The following is a 26,161-nucleotide window of genomic DNA, read 5'->3' as shown; positions in this document are numbered from 1 at the left end:
TGAATAACCACTCTGACTGCCTGGCGCTACTGGGAGTACAGACCGAGCCTACTGCTGTTTAAACAACTGTAAAACACACTGAGGCAAAGTCTGCTCCGACTCTTCAAAGAGCTCTTTGTCCTCGTCCGTCTCTCTCCGGTTAAGACGAGAACGTTCACTGTCATTCTGAGGATATTTTAGGAGCTTGCGCTGCTAAATGATGCAAGTTCTTTTTAAAAAGAAAGCACTTCTGTGTCGTCAAGAAAACACTTTGAATGCCGTCACCCCCGAAATCAAGAATCTATCAAACATAAACACATGTACTTTATGGCCTTGTGTTGTTTTGGTTTGCTCCCGGAGTCTAGACACACCCACTCGTCTCTGGCTAAAGGAAACAAATACGATTGGACAGATTGCGTCAACAGGATCTCCATTCCCACTGCTCGATGACCTTTCACTATCCACTGCTAATTCTGGCTCTTCCCACAGGACCCCCCAACTGCATAAATATACTGTACAGGACCCACAGAGAGGAGTTTGGAGCTGACGCTGTGTGGCGACCAGCACCGTCTCCCTGCAGCTGCCTCTGCAGGTTTCAGATGCTTTTAAACAGCCAGGCGTGTCTTCATTAAACCGTAATGTACACTATGCAGTGGCTGCAGTACGGCGCAGATACAGTATGGAGTAGTTTGAAAGTAGGATATTAATTAATTCATCAATGTCATGGCTTTTTATTTGAAATCCCACAGAGCTGGACATGTGGATGTTGCCTGTTGCATAATAAATATAAGACATATGACCAGATTTCAAAGTACTGAAGGAGAGAGGAGGCTCCTTGTGCAATTTTCTAAAGTAGCTTCTTTTACTCATACAAATGACTCAGTATTCAAGTAAATTTACTGTAGTGATCTTTAAAATGCAGTGTCTAGGGTTGTACTTAATTAAATCTCATGATAGTACTTCTTATACTTCTATTTCCCTGCATTTCAAATGGAAATGGTCACGACTCCACTACATTTGTTTTACAGGTGTGGTTAAACCAGGTTTGTCTTTTATTTGTTTACAATCATCACACTGTCTGAGTAAAGTTGGGTGGAGATATTATCTTATGTCAAGAAACTCTAAAACAATTAAGTAACTTGCCTCTCCCTTATAGGTAATAAGAAAACAAAACAAAGGGCAGAAAGATCTGTTTGTACAGAGACTAGAAAGAGAACTGACTGGGCAGCATGAATGAAAAGACGTCCGTGCGTGTGTGGATTTTAGATACAAAATATAGGATCACTGAATTTCTAATTCATTACTATTGAATAAACTGCCAAATATATAATGCTGCTCATACTTTAATGCATCAACAGTAAATAATTAATGTACAAAAAAAAAGAATTATACTGAAGATACTTGTGAGTACATATTTCTGTCAATACTCCTGAACTATGCAACTAGGAGGTTTAAAAACAAAAAACACATTCATCAGTGTCGTGACAGCAGCCTAATCAGAGAACATATTTGCATATCAGTCAAATGAGTCGATTTTAAATTGTATTTGCACAAACACTAACCTGAGGGTTCTATCATTGCTCGCCAGACAGCAGCCGCTTACACAACAGAAAGAGAGCTACTTATTTTCAACAACCTTCTTCAGCTTCTAAGCTAATGACCTCCTTGTTTTCTACTGATAAAAACACGTCTTGTGGTCCAACATGTCTCGCTGGACGAGCCACCAAACAAACATCCACCCGCGGACAAAGTACGCTGCTGCCTACATTTATGATTTGTGAGTGAAAGGGATAAATAAATGTGAGGCAAGCGCATGAGAAGCCATGAAGTTTTATTGGCGAATGCAAACCTGTCACAGAGGACATACTCTCTTTCTCTCTCTTTGTCAAACAAGCAAACCTGGAATGACAAACGAGCAGTGGGGAAACTCCAAAGTCCTTTTTTGGTGATGTGACCTGAGGCAAAATAACTTCCTCCTCCTGACGAGTTATACAAATTATAAAGAAAATAGTTAATTGAGTATAAAGATGCGTCATTCCTATCCCTGTATTTTGCTGCTCACCACTGCATTGTGGTTCATTTTTTCGTCTTTCACCACAGCTCCTGCGTGTTTCTTCAAACTTTCATATTTCTGCAGTTTTGTAATGAGACGTTTCATCATGTTATGTTCACTTCAACTCTGCAGGAATAAATTTAGCTTCAGGTTTGTTAGGAAAGAGACAAAAGGCGGGGGTCCTCGAGGGACTTGTCAACATTCCTGCTAAAATGCTGCGACTCCAAACAGTTGCTGCGGCAGGGCGTTTATATAAGCTACTTAAACTCAGCGCATGTTAATGTCATCTTGAAGGATTATTTTCTAAATAGGTTTTTTCCGACCGCGCCATAAGCTGCATGCCAAGTTTGCCTAGCAACACCAGTTTGTTTTATCTCAAGATGATGAACGGCGTTGCAGTAAAACGCTCATCAGCTCGCCGCTGCTCCTCTGCATCGCCGGTATGAACTGTGTGCCTTCCTGCTGTGTGTGTGTGACAGGAGGCTCAGTACTGTACCAGCTGAATGACGAACACAGCCCCCCCCTGTTTCTCCCCCTGTCTGGTCCTCGAGGGTAGAGAGAGCAATGAACATCAGATTATCTTGTATCCAACAGGGCGACACGATGCTTCTGTCTCAAATCTGATCATTAATTATCCCCAAGCACTCCTGAGTATCACATCGTGTAAAGAAGTCCGAGAGGAGCGGAGCCGACAGAGGCCGAGCAGAGGGTGACTGCTGACTCGCTCCTGCTTCGAATCATAGTGATTGATCAGTGGACCTTTCATCAAATTCAAGGGATTAATTCAGCAGTTTTCGGTGATGAACTCCTGAAAATGAGCCGAACTTGTGAAAATGAGCCGAAAATGGGGTCCAGACCTTCTTCACATTTAGCCTTTCACACAAGAAGGCAACGGGAGATTCTGTGGGTCAGACGCTTTGGTGGGGTCACAGTAGAGCAGACATGAGGCAGGACATGACGTGTAAATTCTGCTGCATAGCATCGACACCACTGTCGGTTCTTATCCCCCAAATCTTGTTGTCTCTCCAAGTTGGCATCTTCTACGTCCTTTACATGTAAGAAAGATCTTTATCACCCTGAAATATAAGTATTCTTTTAGTGGTTTTTTTGTTCTGCATTTGTCGGGGTGTTAAAAATGTTATCGTGCCCACTCGCTCGCAGTGAATTCCCGGGACATAATCCTGCTGCGTTCTCACATGGACCCACTCGGACATAATCCCGAATTCAAAGCGGCTTTATGTGGTCGTGTCTCCCTCCTGGTTAGTGAAGTGGCAAAACACATGAAGCTAATTTGTCCACTGCTCATTTTAGATTTGTCTTGTTGTTTTTCCAAGATGATACCAGCGGGTGGAGGAGTTGTTTGTTTACAGGAGGATCCGATATGAATCAGATGGGGCGGGTTCACAAACCTGTTTGAGAATGTTAAATTAACCTCAGATGGGTGTGCATGTTGCACGCGGTTGGTTTTTACACACCCAGATTTTCTGCTGTGTGTCATCATGTTGTGTAGTAGCCTTCTCATATGGCCACTGGAGTGACTCACCTCAGCCAATCTGGTGTTTTGATGGAATCATACGGCAGCGGCTCAATAATTATGTCAGTGCATGTTTTGCCACAATCTCTAGTGTGGTTAGATCACAAAGGTAAATCCCACACTTTGTGTTTGTTTTTGACAACACAGACGGAAGCATGACAACATATGAATCAGATATATTTATAAATATATATATATATATATATTAACAAAGATCTTGGCCTGTATTTTAAATACATTTCTGTATATTTGAAAAGTTCTGCTGTTAGAAAGGATTCAGGGTTGGTAATTTGATATTATAATTTTTTACATTTACAGTGAATGAATCATGACGAAAACAATTAAATATCTTTAAATATAGATGTGTTAACGGGTGACGGAGAGTGGGGGGTTCCATTCCCAGCAGCTGCCTTTATCACCAGGTGTCCAAGAGCAAGACACTTGTAGAATCCAGTGCCTTTGTGGTAGTCATTGGTGAGTGAGTATGTATGTGTTAGTGAAAGGTAAATTTAAAAGCAATGTGGACAAGAGCACCAAGTAAAAATGTTGGTATTTATTGACGCACATGCCCCATAAATGTTAGCGCTGTTTGACTTATTAGTTAACTTAACAGAGTAAAACATGGCCGTCTGTTGTCCACAAGCAGGTTTAATCATGCTGCTTCATATCAGCCATCAAAGATTGAATTTAACTCTGCTTTAGATCAGATTTCATTTAGATCAGCTGCATACACTTAAATGAGACTCTTTCTGCTCTTTTTTTGCTGTTTGATGCAACTGGTCAGCTGATGTCAGTGATCGTCACTACGGAAACATGGCCTTGATCTCTGAGTTAGGCTGGGGACAGGATGGTCAACTTTTTTTGGCTAAAAATAAATCGGTCTTAATTTTCTTGGAATGAGTTCTTTAGAAGATCATTTTCAGTCCCACTCAAGATGGAGGCCAACGTCTCTGGCCTGGTGAACCTTTCGTCCCTCAGCCGGGTCGTCAGGGAACTGAGCAAGTGTGAGTTTGGAAGCCGGTAAAATGGGTCAGACCTCTGTATGAAATGGATCAGAGATGGATATCAGATGTGAGACCCTCGGGCCGTCTCACCAGATCCCACAGAGCCGTGTGTTGAAGCTTCTGGCTATGGCCTCAAACATGTTTCTATGGGTTTTTTCCTGGATCGCCATCTGAAGGGGTGGAGATGTGACTCAGTGGCCAGAACAGTCCTCTATGGAGCACGTTGCCTTTATTTTGGCCTTAACATCCGTGTGGTAGGTTTTTCTCTTCATCCCGAAACCCTGTGGCTCCAGTAAAACCTAAACCACGACACCACGCAGCCCTCTCCAGGCAATCTGGGTCAGGCTCTGTCACCGCTGATTAAAAAGGGGATTTTTTGTCATCCACTGGGGGAGGAGCATGGGGATAAGAGGTGGGAGGAGACAGATCATAAACGGAGCATCATCAGCAAGCCGTTGCCACAGGAACAGCCGGTTGTTTGGCCGTATTTTTTTTGTGACTATTGGATTGAAATGCTGAGTCGTTCCTCTGCTGGCGAGGAGGCAGTCCTCCCTCTGCTCAGCCCGGTCGTTACGCGGATGACGCCTCAGGCCGCCGGTCATCTCCCGTCGTGGACTTGTCGTACACTTAACTGCTCGTTTATCAGAATAAAAAAACGAGCAGTCCCGACCTTGGCCTAGGACTTTGCTCAGGAAATACAGATTCACACTGCGCCCGTGGCTTTACCACAAATCCGTAGCCTCATTGATTGAGTGGTTCGTAAGTGGTTTCTCCGTGGGCTCCTAGGATTACTCAGAAGCATGTTCAGCACTTAATCCCCATATCACTGATGGTGGAGAGTGAAGGACAACGGTGCCTAATTAAATGGACTCTGATCAATAAGTGGGGAGTAATTATAATTGACTGTTTGATTCAGTCGACTTTTACTTACTCAGTGGGAAAACAGAATCTTATGTCAAATCCAAGCGTGTAGTGTTCCATTTGTTTAATTGAGTTAAGTGTTGTTTCTTTTTCTTGTCCCAGTAAAGGTTGGTAATGATAGTTTTGCAGTGATATAATACGAATGTATAATGAATGCGTACCCCACCATGACCCTCAAAGCAGCATAGATGATGGATGGATGGATTGATTGATGGATGGATGGATGGACTCCAAAAGGGGTTAATTATGTTTGTAGTCATGCTAGTGATGTGGCCCTCTGGATAAAAATGTTTTTCAGTTGGTCGTTCCACCGTTTTGGCGCCTAATTTATCTCAACAACCATGTACTGAATTTTTGGTTTTATAGATAGAAGATGAATTTGAAAACTGACTTTGAAAGATACCAGCAAAAGCTAGGGGTTCTTTACTAGGACGTGCTGTCTTTTGATGTTGGAAGCGAGACGTTTATGGTCATGAGGTGAATGAACTGTTGTTGTTTGCTGCTTATTTGTTGAGCGTACTAGCACACTGCGCCATAGACAGTCGACATGGTAAACATAGTTAAACTTATTTCGTTCAGCTTAGCCACTTAGAGCCTCAGACAGATAAACAGGATAAAGTTACATTTCAACAGCCAGTTCCCACCACGTCAACATACCTGGATTCACCTGTGATGTTGATCGAAGGTGTGTGTGAATTAATGAGGCTGCTGTTACAGTATGTGTGTCACTAGGTGCTTTCTGATGTTCATCTGATTTTCCAGTTCTACCTGTTTGGTGTGAATAAGTATGTTAAGACTCGACAAACTTGAAAGGCTCTCATTAAAGCCTTTCCGCATTTTCCCTTAATAGAACTACATTTAGGGAACTGATATCGATGAGTGTTTGACAGTTGGTGCAACTTGGTTTAGATTTAAGTAGATTGTTGGGTGTCGTTGGAGGTTTGAACTCTTCTGAGTGACATTCTTGTTTCTACTGAAACATAGGTAAAGATAGTGAAAAACCAATCCGGGATCCGCCCCTTCATTTACATCTGCACTAAAATGTAATGAGTTCTTCCCAGACCCCACATCCTTCCTCCACGTTCGGTGGAAATGGGATTAGTGGTTTTTGCATAATCCTGCAAACAAATTACCCCCTTGGTGAAGGTAACAAAGGGTTGATGATGTGAAATCAATCTATTTCCATTTATTTTTGTTACTTAAAAACATTAAAGCTTAATGTGATTACCCTCTAAAGGTGAGGCTAAAGGAAGTGGATAAACTTGTATTGCTTTGAACATTAGACGGGTTTCGGCCTTATCACCTATGCGTATAGGCATTTACTTCCCATTCAACTTTTTTCTTCCTCAAAACCCCTTCCTCATTTGGCTTCTTCCTCAGGATGTAGCACAATTAGTGCTTCACAGTAATTGGTGGCAGACGTGGCGTTGTAAAAATTGGCTGTGCGCCTGCCTCTCACGTCTTCCTGTGGAAAGTGGGGGAACGGGCTGTTGGCATCTCTATCCTGTCAAATAGGCCGAGCCTACCACCATGGAAGCTGCTACCAGCTGCTGTGGAGCGGTCCCAGCCCTCTCTGAGCTGCTCGTCTTCTATAGAGCAGCTGCGGCCCTCCAGTCGAGAGACGTTCACTGCTCCGGCCTCGTGCCCTTTCCCCCCCGCACTCTCATCCCATACCACCCACCGCCCAACAATGGAGACTGTGTGCCGCTCCGTCCCAGCTCTGAGCAAACATCTGAAGCTGGATTGTAAACAGACCAGTGTAGCAGGGCAGACTGACTGTGCTCTGCTCTGTTACATTAACTCCTTCCCAGCATCTATCTGCACATCTCTCTCCCTCCCTTCTCCTCTCCCTCTATGTCTCTCACACTCTCTCACTACTTTGCTGACCCAGTGTTCGCAGAGTTGGCAGTCTGACATCACACCAGTGGCCCGTTTGAAAACATGCCCGCTCAGTTTATGTAATTTTATGGCACAAGAGAGAACATCATTATTGTTGTAACAGCAGTCGAAGCGTGTGTTACTGTAATATTTGGCCGGTCTGGTACAGATTCACACAAAAATGTTTCTACAATGTCGATCAGTTTGTTATTGAAGCGCATTGATTGAAATTAGGTTAATTGTTTATTTGTGTGGCTGTATTCCAAGAGTGTTTAATGCAAATACAGTATTCATGCATATAATGACTATCATTCAATCTTTCAATTACAATACAGCCACACCCATACACATACATAAAAATCCTCACTAGGCAATTAGCAGCACACTGGCAATACAAATACTACAAGTATGCAAATACTTCAACTCGAAATGTACAGTGTAAATCTGCAGGACAAAAGAACCCCAGTTGGTGCAAACTAATGCTGGAGTCATTTAGGTTAATTGGGGCTTTTAGTGCTTCCTGGAATAGTTGGAGTGTGATGACAGAGGGTTAATTGGACTCAGAGATTAAGTCACTGCATGTCAGGTTAAAGTAGGATAAGGCCATTGACCTCCAAACTGGAGAATTACAGGCAGACACACTGGATACACGCTCTTGAGAAATGTATTTTGATCAAATCAAAAATACATCTCAACATCTATAGAAATAAAAATATCTAAATATTATATCACATGAAATATTATGTATCATGAAAACAGGTGCTTTCATGAAAATCTGTTTATCAACTATTTTTCACTTACTCACTGAATAATTTAGTAATTTTTACAAGACATCCAACATTTGTACGTGTTTCCTGGTTGTCCGTCCGAACATCTTTACGTGCACTCTCATCGATGCCTTGAGGAAGTTTTTTTTCATGTTTGTCGAACACGTTCACTTGGACTCGACGATGAACCGTTTATACTTTGGTTGTCAAGGGAGAAATTCGCTGTGATCTCACAAAGCAATTTTTTTGCCATAATGTGATCATTCAGACAGTAATTATGACAACATTAAGTAAAGTGTTTAAAGGATAAGAAGACGGAGTGATTACATTTTGTACTGGAACGTGACTTGTTGGTAGAGGTGCTGATTCTAGATGCGCAAATCCTTGAATATACCGTTGGCTTCCCAATAACTGTAAATGCTTCTTCTCCCTTATCTGACTAATTTCTGAGTAAAAACTGAGTTTCCTAGAAATTGCCTGGAAACCACAGGACTTGTAAAATCAAATCTTCATGAATCACAGCGAGTGGGAAAAGTCTGAGTTCCGAACATGATGGCAGCTCTTCATCCACACTGGGAGTTTTATGGACTGGTCTTTTGTTGGTTTACAATAAATACAACAGCTGTTTTTCCCCCACGTAATTTCCGTCATGTCCATTACCAGGATCTGTTATTATTATCAGATTTTGTTATTGTGGTATTTATCAGTTAGATAACACAGGAAATGAACACTCCCATACAGTGTTCCTACCCATGTCTTATATAATGTCAGGGGACCAGATGTGGGTTTTTATTGACTTTGTGGGTTCATTCCATTGCTCTTTTTTCTTCTTTCCATTACACAGAAGTGTGTTTTACTTGAGGGAAGTTTCTCTGTATTGTCACTAAATAATGTGGCAGCTCAGTTGCCGCTGCCCCTGATGTGTGACTCATACTAATTTAACAAAACAATATCTGACATGTAAAGTGAGGTTTGAATTAATTATTATATCCGTATAATTAGTATATTATAAATGAAAGAAACAAAAAGAAAACGAATGTCTACGCTGAAAAAGCGGTGTCATACACGTGGAAAACCCAGATGAAGATGTCAAGAGAGAACCGTATCATGTGATCTCTGCAGCAGAGTTACTACGTCACTTCCTGTCTCTGTCACTTCCTGCTGCATCTGGCTGCTCCACCTCTCACCTGAATAATGCTGAAGATTCGTGGCTGTTGTGAACGCGTCTGTACAGAGAACCTGTCGCTGCGTTGTGCAAGCGCTGGTTTAACTCCCACTGGTCATGTCTGTAAACGGCTGGACAGTAGTTTATGAAACAGTGGTGACGCAGTAAAACAAGTCTTTGTTTTGTGGAATTAAAAAAGTCGCACAACACAAGCTGCATGCACAGTTGTCTCTGTCACATGATTGTTCTGCTACATAAACATGATCTGTTATCAGCGGTCTAGACTTGTGTCAGGAGTCTGTTGAAGTAGACCGTTGATGTGAGGAAGAGAGGCCTGGCGCTGACCCCCCACTTCAGGCCTCGACCTCTCAGAGGCTTAGATTGAGCCAGAGCTCGGCTTAACATGACAGGGTGTTGAGAGCCGCCGAGAAGCCTTGTGTTGTCGGCCGGCCGCAGCCTGGACGACGCTCTGCAGTAACCCAGCCGCTCATCCTCGAGGTCAAAAGCTAATAGTTTTAAATGTGTCCTTGAGCTGCACTTTTTATAAAGCGACCATATGGCCTCAGTGAAACCGTCGCAACAATCGTCTGCTTCGGTGCAAGGTAAACGTCGACAAGAGGAGAAAACGCTAATTTGACGTCATAAACGCACGTGTTCAGAGCGCTGGTTTCAAATTTGATAAGTTTGGGTGTAAGCTGAAGTTAAAGGCGGATCATGCTGATGTAATGGCATTTGAATGTGAGTCCAGAGCCCACTTTAAGCTTTGGCTCGTTATTTAGGTCATGGCTGAACAGCTGACCAACACTCCAACCAACCAGTGTTTTGTCTCACTTATTTATCCAGAGCTGGACCAATAAGTTGGTAATCAACTTTTCTATTTATGGAAAAAACAATTTCCTATAATTATGAGTCAGGTTAGTTCAAGCTAAAAAATAGTTTTCTGTTTCTGGCTTCATGAAGCTGCAGAATTTAGTTCTGAACTAAATGTTCTTGTCATATATGATTAGAACGGTAATATAACTGCGTAAACTCTGTCCATCTTTGGGGGAAAAAAAATTCTTTCACCTTACTGTGATAGAATGAGAAAAAAAATGCAAATTACTGTCCATCCATGTATAATTTTGATAATGTATTTTTCAAATTTCTTACCAAATAACCCCAAAATTATTTTTGTTCATTAGATTTTTATCTTATTAAAAGATTGACTTTTTGGCAATACCTGGTGCCCTAAATAGGACAGAGAAGCTACAGTATTTATATATTGGGAAACATTTTTTGTTGTTGTGTTGTCATTGACGACGGAAGTTGAGGTTGATGCTGAAAGCCACTTAGGGGGGCTGAGGCTTCACTTCCTCTGGTGAAAGCTGTTGTCTAATGCTGTTAGTGCTTACTTATGGATCACTGAAGCTTTTGTCGCCATTAATCTTCTCTCTACCTCATTAAAATAGACTTCACCTCGGAGTCGACATTTGCACGACTTTTACCTGTTTGTGTTTGATCCTGCCGCAGCGACCTGCACGCCCTGACGTCATCATACCCTGATCGTGTCTGGCTTTTGGTTTTTGGCTACATGTTTACAGAATTTAAATCGTACCTGATCCCAGTATAGGGATTTCTCACGTCGGAATTAGTTAATTTCCTGCTTGTTTTTGTTGCTCACGAGTTCATGTCCTAAATGTCAAGCGAGTGTCACGGAGCCTCTGAGTCTGAGTGTCGTCCAAAGATAGACGAGGAAGTGGGTCCTCAGTCCGATGGTTTGAGAAATGTAAGATAAGAATTTCGTCAGTTCCCCTCAGAGTGCCTGCAGACAAATGACTTGAGGATGGAGACAAGATGTGACAAATAAAAAAAGAACTCTACAGAGACCGGACAGGAAGTTAGAATATTCCTTGAGTGTTTGAAGTTTCTTTTAATTTATTCATTTTTTCCAGAAATTTCAATACAGCAGGTACAATGTGTTGAGCAAAGTCCATATTTGTTATCAGCAGATTTACCAGACAGTATTTTGAGAAGCAGGACATAATGTAACCCCTCTCTTAAATTGCTTTTTACTAGAGTGACGTATAAAACCTGATATTGAAATGCATTTTCTTAATGAAACGAGACACATGCTGGCGTGTGTCTTTTTATCTTAAGCTTGTGTTTAGCTGCTTAAAATGCCCCTGTTTTTAGCCGGTAATGAGGCGAATGTACTGACCTGTTTAAAGAAACCCACAGAGCAACAGGCTATGTGGTAAATATACAGTGTCAACATTTAAACAAGTTGGCGATTTGACCAGTCACTGTTATTGCAAACATTCAAGATATATCAATTTAATGATTATACATCATGTAAGCAGGTTGAGGAGGTATATCACATAGCTAATAGACCTCAGATTATAAAAATGCTTGTGATTCTCTGCTCATAAAGAAGAGTTTAAAACCACAATCTTCACTCAGGAGAAAAAATATGTCTTTAAACTGATATTGTAATGTGACATTTATTGTAATAATTATCTATATCTGACTGATTGATTTAAAAAAAAAAAATTCAACGCTCGAGCACGGATGTAACACCAGTACTTTTTCACACGGCTCGTTTGAACCGCAACAGGAGATGAAATCGGCAGTTTGTAATCAAAAAGCCCAGCCACCAGCACATTTCCCCTTTTATGTGTGTCATTTTCACTCATATCATGGGGGGGGATAACGTCAGCGTGAAATGACAAAGAAGTGCAGCAAAAGGCCGAGTGAGAACCAGAGCAGAGAGCAAGGTGCAGGAGGGCTCAAGCTTCCGTATCTGTCATGTTTTATTAGTGGTTTTTTCATATAGATCTTCCACATATATTTACCTTGGTGTTATAATGTAATCAAATTAAAATTTTACAAATATAATGTAGAACGGAAATGATGGTTATAATAATTCAAATGATGAGGTAACATTAATAATTTACCTTTTTTATAGTTGGAAAAATTCTGTCAAACGTTTACAGACACTCTTTCATAATGTTGGTCAGTGGAGAAAATGCTTTAGTGAGATCATGTTTTTTTACTAAACTGTGAAATGCCACAGGGACAAATAAGTGAAGATAGCATATTCATGTTGAATAACAGTATTAATAAGGACATTTGCACAATTTACAAATTACTCTTTAGAGGTGAATTAGTATTGTCTTGCTATTTTACTAGGCACCAGCTCAGTAGCAGGAGAATGTACCAGACATTGGATATATGCCAGATGCTACATGATTCATGCCAGGCAGCCATGGCTACATGTCCAGGAAATGTTGACTTAAAGTGTTTTTATTTCACCAATAAAAGCCAAAGATAGTTAATTTGAGCGTTTCTGGGAATGCCCCAGTTGCCCCACGAGATCAGATGTGGCAACTGTCTCCATGTCACAGCTGCCAGTCGGGGGCGACCTGCTGAACTGATTCTAAGGTGTGTGGAGAACCATTCATTCACACAACATATTAATAAACATATAGGACCAAGGTTGAAAAATACGATGACTTAGAAATGACCGAAGTATAAACTAGCGAAGCTTCACGCCTGACAGCTACATTAAAGGATTTTAATCAGAATCATTGATCAGCCACACAGGATCATAACATTTTTTAATCTTTTCTAATAGATAATTAGTCACTATGTGGCTAATTTCCAGTCAGCACCATAGATAAGAAGCTCTGACGTTTATGCTCTTCCTGGCTATAACCTGGCTGCAACCACAGTGTAAAATATCCCTGACAAACTACTGTAAACAGCTGAACTGTCTCTGTGCAGCTGATGAGAGCGGAGGCAGCGTGTTGCCAGGAAGCAGATGGCAGCTTGTTACTGTAGGTGTGCTGCGTGGATTCGTCTCAGTCAAGGTGTTGTCATAATTGTCTGAATCTTTTGTGTAACCGTCAGAGTGAGTGATGCCAGCCGACTGTCGGCGGACGTGCAGGAAACGGTCTGACGTCTCTCGCCTGCTTGAGCAATTTACTCCCCCGAGTCTCCTGAGTCTTAAAAAACTGTCTTTACGCAGAGGATGTTATGGCTTGATGTACAGCAGCCGGGGAAGAGAGAGCTGTTGTGTTTGAAAGCTCCATAAATCTCACAATCTTAAAATGTAATCGTTACTTTTAAGACAACCTTAAAATCCTGTGTACTTCCTGGTCCGTGCTCTGCGTTGACCTTCTGACATAAATTCATGCTCAGGCCGCATCGTGGACAGCGGAGACACTGGCTCTGGTCTTTGTCTTCACAGATCATTTAGCTCACACTCGGATTCAGTCTGGCTCCATGTAGAAGTGGCACAAGCTCTTGTTTGGCCTCCCACAACGCAGCGTCCCTCTGCTCTTATTTAGCCGGGGGATTACTGAGGCAACTTGAGCAGGATTAACGGAGGAGGAGAAGGAATTCCCTTTGTACAGTGAGAGGCGGATATGAACTCTGGACTGTGCAGCTGTAATGTATCTGACATTTCCATTTGCCTTTGAGCTTTTTCTTTTTAACCTCACAATGCATTGGTTTAAAATCTCCAGCACTTGAGTTGGATGGTTTAAAGAAACAAATCTTTGGGAGCATGGCCTCTTGTAGCTTTGTGCAGAACCTCGTGTAATTGTCGAGCAGCGACAAATTGGCCTCCCACTTGGTTTTGCATGGCACTGCGTTACTCTCAGGAGTGGTTTTCAGGAGAGGGCAGCTGGGTTTTTGCTCTAACCATCTCATGTCTGTACAATGCAATTGTACAGACATGATAACCTACTATAACCTACTTACATGGTAGGCTATAGCACCAATGCAATGGTGCTATAACCTACTCATGTGCTTGTGTGTGAAACAGCACGTCCTTCCATATCTGTTAAACCACAAACACAAGACATGAAATACAGATTCTGATCAACAGTTTGCACAAGATACACAAACAAACGCTCTCTTTACTTTGAAGCAAATGCATATGCCTTTATATATTCAACCTTTATCCCATATGTCCCCATTCTGCATGCCGAAGTGTCCTTGGGTAAGATACTGAACTTCCTCTCATAGAAAAAGTGCTGCCCATAGACTCAAAGTATGAATGTGTGTGTGAATAAGTGAATGGCTAAAAGACTAGAAAAGGGCTGTATAAATACAGACCATTTACCAAAGGAGACATATTCAGTTCTCTTTATAGATTGATACATATATACCTTTTTTTTGGACAAACATTGGTCCTCGTCAATGGTTCCGGCCGATATTCCGCAGAAACACTGCTCATTCACTTTTGAATCGGGCGACATCATCCATTGTCAAGAGCTCAACTTTTCTTGTAAGAGCAGAGGCACCAGTCAATCAAATATTCCTCAGACAAACACTTTTTGGAGCACACCCCTCTGTGAAGCATTAACGCATTAGCTGCTTATCTGGCACTCGTCCTAATGAAGCCAGGTAAACAAGAGCCGAAGCCGCCATTTCCTGCACAAGCCAGAAGCAGTTGACCAATCAAAACAGAAGGGGCAAGCTGGCCAATCAGAGCAGCCTGGGTTTTATCAGGTGGGGTTCTTAAAGAGACCGAAAAGAAGATCGGCAGAAATGTTCAATGTGATGAAAGCATGTAAACCTTTTTAAGCAGTAACCCAAATTAAAACTAGAAACTCGAATATGTGCGTAACCTTACAAATGTTGTGTGAAGGTTGTGTGGTGCATCTGTGGTTTGATTAACATCCGGAAATGGACGAACCTCGTGGACGGACGCACGCTCTCCCAGTCTTTTCACTTGGTCTCTAAACATATTAGAGGGAGACAAAAACGCTAGAGCCCGGCTTTGTTATTGAATTGCATCTGACATGCTCCCCTGAGAGTATAATTCACAGGATACTAAAAGGCTCAGGCGAACTACAACATGAACAAATTAGTTTGTTTTGTACTTATCTCATAACAGGACTGCAGGAAGGGAAATGGGATTTAGAGGCCGTTTGGAAAAGTAGTGTACAAAGATTAGACCCGCGGCTGTGCTTGTGTATTGTCCTTCACGGAGATTTTATGTGCTTAACTTTTTTTTTGTTTAATCCTGTCGGGAACAAACATGAAATATGACCCAGTACAGTCCAGGCACAGAAGTCTTTTTATTTTTGACCTGAGAGCAAAGGTCTCACAGTCAGAGTTAGTTATTTGCAATTAGATTAGGAGGAAGCACCGAGGTTGATGGGAAAGAGAAGTTTATAATCAAAGTAACCAGTATGTCAATATATAAAAGCCCAAGGGAATCCTTCACATGAAGCAGACCCCTCAGCTCAGATTTATGCTCACATATAATTGATCTCTGCTCAGTCCTAATGCAGCCAAATGCAGCATTCCTGATCTCTGCTCAGTTCCTGCACACCAAAGTCTGTTTATACATAGGAGAACACATATATACAAATATATATATATACATGATTGTTATTATGTTATATATAACATAATAACAATCAAATCTAGAGCTCGACCTATATGGATTTTTTGGACCGAAGCCAGCACCAATAGTAAAGAAAGAAACATTTCTAAAGGCAATAAATAAAATTTTTATGATGTATTGCTTATTAACAAGTAAAGAAAGTAAAATTAAAGTTTTCATATCAGCTCATCAAAATAAACATAAACGCTGATCCGCGTCTGTGACAGGCTCATATCGGTCCGATAAAACTGGCCAACAGATACAACGGTCAAACTGAGAACAGGGCGAAAAACGAAATAATAGTAAAATCTACTTGCAAGCACCTTTTGAAGGCAGCTGATAACATGTTAACTGCGAAAATTATAATTCGAAACTTCACACAGTGTGACATGAAATATTCCATCATGAAACTACACAGTCCCGTACAGGTTATGAACTGGGCCAAGTTTGGACAAAAGATTTTGAGTTTGAGGTTTGGGAAGGGTTCTGTCGCAAAGGCTAGCTCGGTTAGTTCTCGATTTTAGCCTAACTTAGCATGAAAAACCCAAAACCTTGAAAGTCAAACTGGATGGCTAAACAGAGAAAGTTAAGATTTGGTGTTTTTAGTCTTTCCAAAGAAATTTGTTTTCATTTTAAACATCTCAGGCTGAGTAGATTCTCATGGATGAAGGGAAAGTGAGAGAAACCAAGCAGGAGCAGTGTTGGACGTAACATTTTGCTTGTGTTTTGACTTCAAGATCCAGTTCATGCTCATGCTAGCTTAATCCTGTTATAAAAGCCTGAGCTTTGCTGCATATGCTTTTCTTCTGCTGCCTTTAACCTCAAGACAGTGATGAAAAAAAGCTGTGAAACACGTTTGTATTTATTTTCCAAGGAAATGATCACGAACTTCAAAAACCGCACGCCCCTCCTTTCTTGTTCACACTATGCAGATGGTTAAGGAACGCGTGGTCTTTCTTAGATTAGTGATCTTTTCCTCACGCGGGAATCGTTCTGTGGCACAATGTTATCATCAAGGAGACAGCCTTTCCTACACAATCGGGGAACAGGCACAGGATCTCACTGGAAACATTTATCCCCCCCCTGTGGTCGTTTGGAGTCGTGGGCTTCGGCTGAGCCGCCATGTCCCTTAAGGTGATTTCACGAACTGAACTTCCTCTCTGAGGTTTCCTGTGGTTAGAGCCGTTGTGATGTTGTTGCTACGAGGAGACAACACTTAGTTTCTAAGGAAACACTCGATGCCGAGAGAGCACACGCCTCATTTGCTGAACCGCAGGCAAATTCGCTGTAGTCACACAGCGGCTGCAGCTCTCCGACTGCTGGATGTGGTTAAAGGCTGTTGTTTCACCTGGTTGTTTTAAAGTTTAGTTTCAGATTTGGCTGCATTAGGACTGTCAGCAGAGAGGAAGTTAGCCTTTTCCTGCTACCTGCCTTCTTTACAATTTGCAAAGACGCCAGCAGGGGGAAGCCTGTCATGCTCTCATCTCCGGTGGACACACATCTGTATCTGACACCTCAACAAAAGTTTTCAGTTGTGTGGAAAAAGAAGAAATATGCTCCCACCCACTATGAAAACCGCTTTTCTTTTGTTTCACCCATCACTTTTCCTAAATCAGCCTGTTTTTACTACTCTATAGGCACCGCGGCCGCTCCTAAAAAATCCGTGAGCAATTTCCTTCATTTGAAGAATAAACTACGATGTGAATGTGATGTGAAACTATGTGAATTGGGTCGACTCCCTTCCTATGTGGGTGGTCAAGGCAGGAAGCTTGTTCGCTCGCTCTCACAAAGCTTAGTCAAAGTTTCCATGCATGTGCGTTAAGTGGCTTGAGCACTTGAGCAAAAATCGTTTACTTGAGCGACTGCGATGCTCGGAGCAAACGGCCGCCGGTGAACGGGACGTTGCTCGCGCTGCAAAACCAGGAGGAGGAGGAAGCGGCGTTAGCGGTGATAATATCATTTGAAGCTCTGGCATTGCCGTTGTTGTGAAACGTTTTGATCGGTCCAACACAACATACGACAATCGTATTATACACACAGATCACAGGACAAACACACAGGCAGCGATTTATCTCCCCAAACTGAACTTGTGTGTGTTAATATCTGCCTGTCGTCTGAGTCACAGCATCACACTCTCACCCTGCTGACAGCGCTCTAATGAGGATTTGGGATCAGGCTCCATATTCTCATCTCCAGCTGCCCACCAGAGCAAACTGGGGCAATGCAAAACAACTGGTCCATATGTGTGTTCGTAACTGTGGGTTCAGTGTGTTACCCAGTGAGGGTGGGGGGTTTGGCGCGCGTGATTGTAACGAGCACAGTCGCCATGTGAGCTGCCACTGCTCGCCTCGTGGATTTAGGTTGCTGGATTTGATCTTTCACGGCAGCCTAAATGTTTTTTGCTGTCAAACTTCAACCCTCCACCTTCTGAAAAAGCCACATAAAAGTAAACAAGACTTGCAAGGTGGAGACGGTGGAGACCCACATTAAACCTGAAACATCACAGGGTCTTTCCTTGATGTTGATCGGGTGTAAAATAGCTTTCATGATAAAATGACATTTGTCTTTCTCTCACCTTTTAAAACAATGAACACAGCAAAACCACACCCTTTACGTGCACAGTCCCACATATACACAGAAAATATCTCGGGTCAAAGTTCACCAAAGTTGAACTCCATGTGATTTGCAGTGCCACAGAAAGCAAATGTTTTATTTTGCCAAAGCTCGCCTCTGAAACATGAGCGTGCCTTCATGGTCGGGGGGGGGCTAGAGCTAATCCTAGCTGACATTAGGCGATGCGGGGTACGACCTGCACAGGTTGCCAGCGATTCACAGCACTGACCTATAGAGACAAACAACCAATCACACTCACGTTCACACCTACAGTCAATTTTAAGTTTCCAAGTAACCTCACCACAATCTGTCTTTGGTCAAACCAGGATTCTAACCAGGAACATCTTGCTGTGACAGAACCACTGTACCACCGTGCCACCCTACATAATACCAACATGCCACTACTTATTGTATTACCCAGAGGAACATTTCAATTCTGTTCGTCCATTGTTTTGATTGCACATGGTACAAATTATCCCTCATCTAAAAGGCATTAACATTATTATACAGAGCCTTTAAAGATTTTTGTTGATGATGTTCCACTCTACAATGTTCCCTTGTGTTTTAACAAAGCTGTCCTACTTGTTTTTGTCACCATAAACATATTCTTTAAAGTCCCACATGAGTGAGAGCAAACATTGAACTTATTCTTTGTTTGTAATGTCTGTGCAGGAATCCTCTTCTCCACGCTGGTGTTCGGTCCAGCCTGTGGCTTCATCCTCGGCTCCCTCTGCACTAAGTACTATGTGGATGCCATCTTCATTGACACAGGTGACTTTTTTGTTATCTCTCCTGCTTTGTATCCTTGTGTTTCCCTGTGCGTGCGCTCCACTGACTCCTGCTGTGCCTCTCCATCAGATCTGCTGGGCATCACTCCAGAGGACCCGCGGTGGATCGGGGCCTGGTGGGCCGGCTTCCTCCTGTGCGGTGCCTTACTCTTTTGCTCGGCTCTCTTCATGTTTGGCTTCCCTCAGTCGCTGCCGAGGGAGGAGGGGGCAGAGAACGAGCAGGTTATGCTTCCTCCCTCTCATACAGACTACACAGAGACTCCAAAGCCCAGCAATGGGGTCGTATGCAACCAAGAGCCGGTGAACAGCCCCACCTGCTGTCAGCAACTCAGGGGTGAGCGTGCACAGCACTACAGTGTTTTCTGTTTTGGATTATATTATTAATATTGTGTAGTATATTATACTTGTGTATTAAATAAGCAGATGATAATTTAAAAAAGCCATCATATTTTATTGACTCGTAACAGGTTTTCTGTGTAAAACTAATTCCAACAACTTGTTAAAAGCAGAATAAGGTCTAAAGCAAAGTATCTCAAAAGTACTTAGTGGCAGTTTGCTCCCCCTCTGCAGCAGCTTACATGTTTTAAATGTAGAAGAAATCCACATAATGAAAATGTGCTTTTACATATTTCAGGAAACTAAAGCAGAAAATGTTTGATTCGTTGAGATTTCATTGGTGTATAATTTATTTATTTATCATCAATCAAGAGAATCCCGTCTGTCCTGCACCTGGATATGAATTGTGATCCTTACTTCTCTCTGTTTGTCCAGTGATTCCCAAGGTGACCAAGCACCTCCTGTCGAACCCGGTGTTCACCTGCATCGTCCTGGCAGCGTGCATGGAGATCGCCGTGGTGGCCGGCTTCGCAGCCTTCCTGGGGAAATACCTGGAGCAGCAGTTCAACCTCACCACCACCTCAGCAAACCAGCTCTTAGGTCTGTGCTCAGATCCAGCTTGTGCACAATCTCACTGTGCATGTTAGTATTTAATTCTAACAGACGGTGTAATCAATTTTTTATTTTATTTTTTAAAGGTATGACAGCTATTCCGTGTGCGTGTCTGGGGATCTTCATGGGCGGTCTGCTGGTGAAGAAGCTGAACCTGTCGGCGCTGGGAGCCATTCGCATGGCCATGCTGGTCAACCTGATCTCCACCGCCTGCTACGTCTCCTTCCTCTTCCTGGGCTGCGACACGGGTCCCGTTGCTGGGGTGACCGTCCCATATGGCAACGAGTAAGAGAATCACTCAATAACCAAGTAAACTGCAGCCATGTGTATTTAAACCCCAATACAGTAAATAGTTAAAATGACTATATCAATCAATCATGCTTAATTTGTTTTGTACTTTTCATAAAAGTAGTGTCACACATGAAATGTTAAATATATAATTAACATGAGATTTTTAGAAAGTACAAAGTAATAAATTAGACCAAGACAAAAATAATAGGACAGTTATATTAATTTCCTCATTACGACAGTATCGTAGCGTCACACATTATAACCCTACGATATAAGAGGGGGGGGGAGAAAGGGGTGAAAAATAATTTGTCTTTTACGCAGTAATGATTTTATGACACACACCAAACCTTAGTGTATATTGTGTACAAGCACTTGTGTTCCGTGGGTTTGATATAGATGTCAGGTCCTTCAGTCCATATTCGATCATCAGAAGCTCTTATTGATCCATGAAGCTGATGTCATTGCCTTTTTATTTCGGTGCAGAAAAACAAACATTCTTCTGGACCCCTGTGTTTGGAGATTTTTATTGGATCCACATAAATATATAGATTATTTTTTACCCTGCAGGTTCGATCTGCATCAGCTCAGAGTTTCTTCTTTAGCTCCAGTAAAAACTAAAATACTTGTCCGGTTGTTTTTGTCCAGGCTTATTGCTACGTTAACATCTTTTGAGAGTAGGATTTGTCTGTCCATATGGGGACCATGAGGAAAAAGAGACTTCAGGATTATACTGGTTTTCGATCAGCCTGACCCCCACCTGCCCCCGAGCAGGTGCAACGATGGTGCAGTTTCCATGGAGATGTTAAAAGTACACCGGAGACCCGTGGTATTACCGATAAAGGGTCACGAGTGCTTCTTTGATTCTGTCTTTCACAGACCTCGTTGGCTCTTTCAGTGCAAAAGGACACTCAGTTATTATTTTTTTCCTGTCTCCGTTCAGGACTCTGCGGGTGGGCGAGAAACCAGAGGCTCAGTGCATCAGTCACTGCAACTGCTTCACCTCCTCCATCAGCCCCGTGTGCGGCTCCAACGGGATCACGTACCTGTCCTCCTGCTTCGCAGGCTGCACCCGACGAGCAAACAGTCAAACAGCATCTAACGGCACTAAGGTCTTTAGTCTGCTACACCTGTGCTCTGTGATCCTCCTGTCCTCTCCAGTCAAATCTCATGCACATTTCTCTCAGCTCAGCAGCGCAAAAAATCGCACCATTACTGAGAGTATAGTCTCACCACAGAGGTTTCATCAGTAATGTTTGCCTTTTTCCAAGAGCAAATCATTTAGTTCCAGTGCGCTGACACCTGTTTCTTCTTCTTAATGTTAAAAGCAGTGCACACCAGATATAATACGTTTTCCTCGTAATCCATTCACAGAATCTGACGGGATGCGGCTGCATATCAACCGAGAGCGAATACGCCACGGCGGTTCCCGGGAAGTGTCCGATGCCGGGCTGCCAGGAATCGTTTCTCATCTTCCTGTGTGTGATCTGTGCCTGCAGCCTGGTGGGAGCCATGGCCCAGACGCCCTCCGTCATCATCCTAATCAGGTAGTGGATTGTGGATATGAACGTACAGGAGGGCCCTGCTTTTTGTTGTGTAGGAATATGTGAATGGGATGGAACAATGACAGAATCCAATTTGAAAATGAAAACATCTCAATCTCTGTTTTCTATCTGCTTCTCTTTAAGGACCGTGAGCCCTGAGCTGAAATCATACGCACTCGGGGTGTTGTTTCTTCTGCTGCGGCTCCTCGGTAAGAAAACAGCCTCTGTGTGTGTGTGCGTGTGTGATAGCGTGCGCGCGGACCTCACTCACATTATCTCATCACTCACACAAACGCATGACTCAATGAGCCTCAGCTGCTTTATTGGTTTTGTTTATTTCCACACAGAGAATAAATAAATAAAGTGGATTAAAACATGACATTACAGTTGATGACAGTGGAAAAACAGATGGAGGAGGGAGGAGTAATGGAACTAAGAAAATGGAAATGAGATTATGGAGACACACATTGGCAAACAGGACATGGAAGAGACACAATGCGGTTTTATTTTTAAGCTTTTCATTCGTTTGTTTTTTCTTGTCTTAAGGGAAAGAACAACATATTTAAAATGTATTTAGTATTATACTCTGTTTGGTAAAGAAGAAGCCAGTCGACAGTTGCCAGTTATAGACAGGGGCTCGATAGAGAAATACACTGGTCAGCAACACCATTAAAACCAGTTACCTGCTTTAATGTGGTGCCTGATCCGTAGAAAACTCTGTCTGTGTCGACTTCCTGAGCCGCAGCCACCCACTGAACAGAAGGTCAGGGTTCAATTCCCAGCTCCAGGCTCCCTCCAGTCTGCAAGTCAAAGTGTCCTTGGGCAAGACTTTGAATACTAAACCTGCCCTGATGTTTGTGCCCCAGCAGGAGAATGGGATGTGCGAGGGAGAGAATAAATATATACAGCGTGTGCTGCATTAATGTGTGTGTGTGTCAATCTGCAAAGTTAAGCCCTTTGAGTGTTCATGAAGATTATAAAACTCTATGTAAATGCAGTCTATTGACAAAGAGCCAGGCTAGCTGTATCCCTCTGTTTCCAGTCTTAATGCTAAGCTAACCGCTGCAGGGTGTAGCCTCAGAGACAAGAGACTCTTATGATGTAATTCCTGCAAAGAAATCTAATCAATACATCTCACAAAATGTCCCTAAACTGTCCCTTCAAGAAAGATTCAATCATTACAGCTCAAAACGGGATGAAACGTTCAAGCTTTAAAATACATGTTTACTTGGAGACTGACTTCACAGTTCATTTACATAAGATACTTGTTACTAGAGTTAAACTGTTCATGTCTTTTGAGTAGAGGTTTTAAATTGGAGAAGTGATGTATTGAGACAGATGTTTACTGTGTAATTATGAAATGTGACAAAACAGGAAAATAAGTTTAAATAAAATGAACTAATGATTAATCATGTACCCAGAAACAACATAACTTATACATATATATTCGCAATAACTTATACATTCATATCTCTATACAGTATACGCTTGTCAGTTCTACACTTTAATGTTTATAGTATTATTGTATTGTATTTTACTTTTTATGCCTCCGTGCTGGGACAGCAATTTAATAATTGCTCTTATTGCATTGCTGAGCGGATCTGTCCTTCTCGTCCAGCACTTGTCTTTGACCTACATATGACAAATAAAACATAAAGTCATTTTTATAGAAACTGATTGAGTTTGCTTTCTCTCCGTATTCCAGGTTTCATCCCTCCTCCGCTGATCTTCGGTGCTGGGATCGACTCCACTTGCCTTTTCTGGAGCTCGGACTGCGGTGAGAAGGGCGCCTGCCTGCTGTACGACAACGTGGCTTACCGGCATCTGTACGTAAGCCTCGCCATCATCTTGAAAGGCGTCGCCTTCCTCCTCTACGCCACCACATGGTACTGCCTACGCAGGAACTACAAGAAGTACATTAAGACTCACGAGGGCTACATGAGCCCAACCGAGTATTACCCCTCGCTCACGGACGGCCCTAAACCAGTGGACCGGACAAAGTTCATATATAACCTAGAGGACCACGAGCTTTGTGAAAATATGGAGTCAGTTTTATAGTTTGTGTAAAAGCAGGAAAAAAGGACAACGTGGACGTTCATATTCTCTCAAAGGAATATTTGATGATTTTATTAGTCTTTTCTTGAAATAAGATGAAATAAAAAAATTTTTTTCAAAGCAATCTATTTAAGGCCGTAGGAGACACGTCCTCTGTAAACGTTTGAAAGGGTCCATTTTAGTTGTTTACGATCAGCGAGTCGTCGTCTTGCCGGTGACTTCCTGTGTTGACTTGGTGGTAGAAAACCTCTCCAGTACTGTCAGGCTCAGTCCTAGTTGATTATTAGTGAGAGGACGAGATGCTGCGACATATATAGTTGCCATATTTTTTTAGGTCATGATCTCAGTGATCTGTGTGGAGAAAATAATTAGCCTCCTTTCAGTCAGTGCACTGTGTGTTCTGTCTGTCGCTCTCAGCAGCAAAGATGTGTTGGAAATAAAACGTTTGGGTGGTTCTTTACCAGTTATTCATATTTAAAAGTTGCCAAGTGTTTACAAAGGAATAGTTGAGATCAGTGAATGCATTTATTTTGATGCAGGAAGTTTTCTTATTATAAAAAGAGGACAGAAACACTGACAGGTTTATTATAGTGGCCTATTAGATGTTTTAACCGTCAAAAGTCGAGAGGAATAACTTCATACAATAGTGTGTCGATGTCATCATGCACTGTTCAGTTTCTTGTTCTCTTGCTGGATCACGGGCACCGGCACACTGGTGCAAATGTGCAATTCCTCTTTAAAATGTCCATGTTTGATTCTCGTCTCGTGTCAGACTGCAGGTTTGTTTCATTTCCATGTTTGTTTTTTACATCTGCAGAGTTTATTCAGCCTAATATGTCTTAATAAGGGATTATTCAATTAAGAATTAAGAATGTTTCTTTTCTTTTGACTTTTGCACCTAGTGGGAGAGCTAACATTTAAAAAAAATCAAGAGAAATATCTTTTATGTTTTGACATTAAAAGATTATTAATATATTTTGATTTCATTTGGCCCAGAATGTTTCATTAGACTGTGTTTGAAAGGATAAATTATGTTTATATATATATATATAATCTAATCTTGGGATGTGTGTCTAAAGATTTTGGACAGTTTATATTATGTTGCATTAGTGGGGATAAAAAGACACACACACAGAATCTGTGTCTTCAAGCTAGGTCGTGATATTTGGGGTAAAGGAAGCTACAGGAAGCTACGTGTGCAAACGAAGCAAACAACACTGAATATGTTCCCGGACGTCTCTTTGACGGATCTGGGAAAATACGAACCTGCTCCTCTACTGATCTCTCTGCAGTTACAGTTTTGAATTAGTCCGTTTTCTTACACTTTTTGTATGGCAACATATCATTTATTTTACTCTGGAAATAAATAATTTTTCAGAAAATGTACTGAAATGTGAAGGTTTTTTTGTTGTGTCCAGTTCTAACCTCGTATTTGGTTTGGTGTTAATCTTTTTAAACAACCTTCAGAAAACACATGAATGTATTTAAAATTTAAAAAAACATTGACAACAAAAGACAAACTAAATGAGACACAAAGATGGAAATGTACAAGAAAATAAAACACTAACATAATTTATTAGAAATGAAGCGTGATACGATAACAACCCTAATAATACTTTTTTTGTTATACTCGTCAACACTTATGTATTAGTTATGTTTATGTATAACTAAGGCTGATATTACCAACTGTATATAATAATAAAAGTATTATTGAGCTGAGTAAGGATTAGATATACTGAATATAATCTGTTATTTTCCATCCAATACTCTCACTTACCTTTGTAACCCTCACTATAAAAGTATAAAAGCACCATCAATGGACGAGTGTGAAACCGTCTGTCTCTGTTCACGGCTCATAATACAAAGGTGATCGATGTAGCGCTAAGTGCTCACTCAGTAAGATGTGAGGAATTGACCTGAGAAAGACTTCCTCACTTTAGCTTTTAGTCTATTCACAAGTAGAAGGAGCCATTGAGTCTTTGAGAAGCTGTTAATGGGATTCTCGATATTAAATAATTCAATAAACCTGTTCTCAACTAAAAGAAATTGGGCAAGAAAAATGTGCAGCGTGGATCATTTGTCCAGATTTGATTATGCTTGCAGAATTTTTCACAGATCAGACTGAGGGAGGACGACACTGGAAAATGAATCCTAAATTCACAGTGTTGATTTCTAGGGGAGCGTGATTGTCAGTCACTGGCATCAGTGGCTTCTTCATCAAGGGCCGTCCTACACACTCTGGCCA

General features: G+C 41.8%; 1 protein-coding gene across 1 annotated transcript in view; it reads left to right on the top strand.

Moving 5' to 3' along the window:
- The window catches only part of slco3a1a (solute carrier organic anion transporter family member 3A1a), a 36,641-nt gene extending 11,370 nt beyond the window's left edge, over nt 1–25,271 (top strand). The window contains exons 3-10 of the mRNA XM_061076703.1: nt 18,966–19,064; nt 19,152–19,415; nt 19,853–20,017; nt 20,116–20,314; nt 21,261–21,429; nt 21,692–21,864; nt 22,006–22,070; nt 23,567–25,271. Coding sequence (XP_060932686.1) covers nt 18,966–19,064; nt 19,152–19,415; nt 19,853–20,017; nt 20,116–20,314; nt 21,261–21,429; nt 21,692–21,864; nt 22,006–22,070; nt 23,567–23,919 — 1,487 coding nt within the window. The 3' untranslated portion in view covers nt 23,920–25,271. The remainder of the gene's footprint in view (nt 1–18,965; nt 19,065–19,151; nt 19,416–19,852; nt 20,018–20,115; nt 20,315–21,260; nt 21,430–21,691; nt 21,865–22,005; nt 22,071–23,566) is intronic.
- The last annotated feature ends 890 nt before the right edge of the window (nt 25,272–26,161 follow it).

The sequence above is a fragment of the Limanda limanda genome, chromosome 8 (genome assembly GCF_963576545.1).
Source record: "Limanda limanda chromosome 8, fLimLim1.1, whole genome shotgun sequence".
NCBI lineage: Eukaryota > Metazoa > Chordata > Actinopteri > Pleuronectiformes > Pleuronectidae > Limanda > Limanda limanda.
The sequence above is the reverse complement of the archived record's forward strand: the minus strand, read 5'-3'. Positions and strand labels throughout refer to the sequence as shown.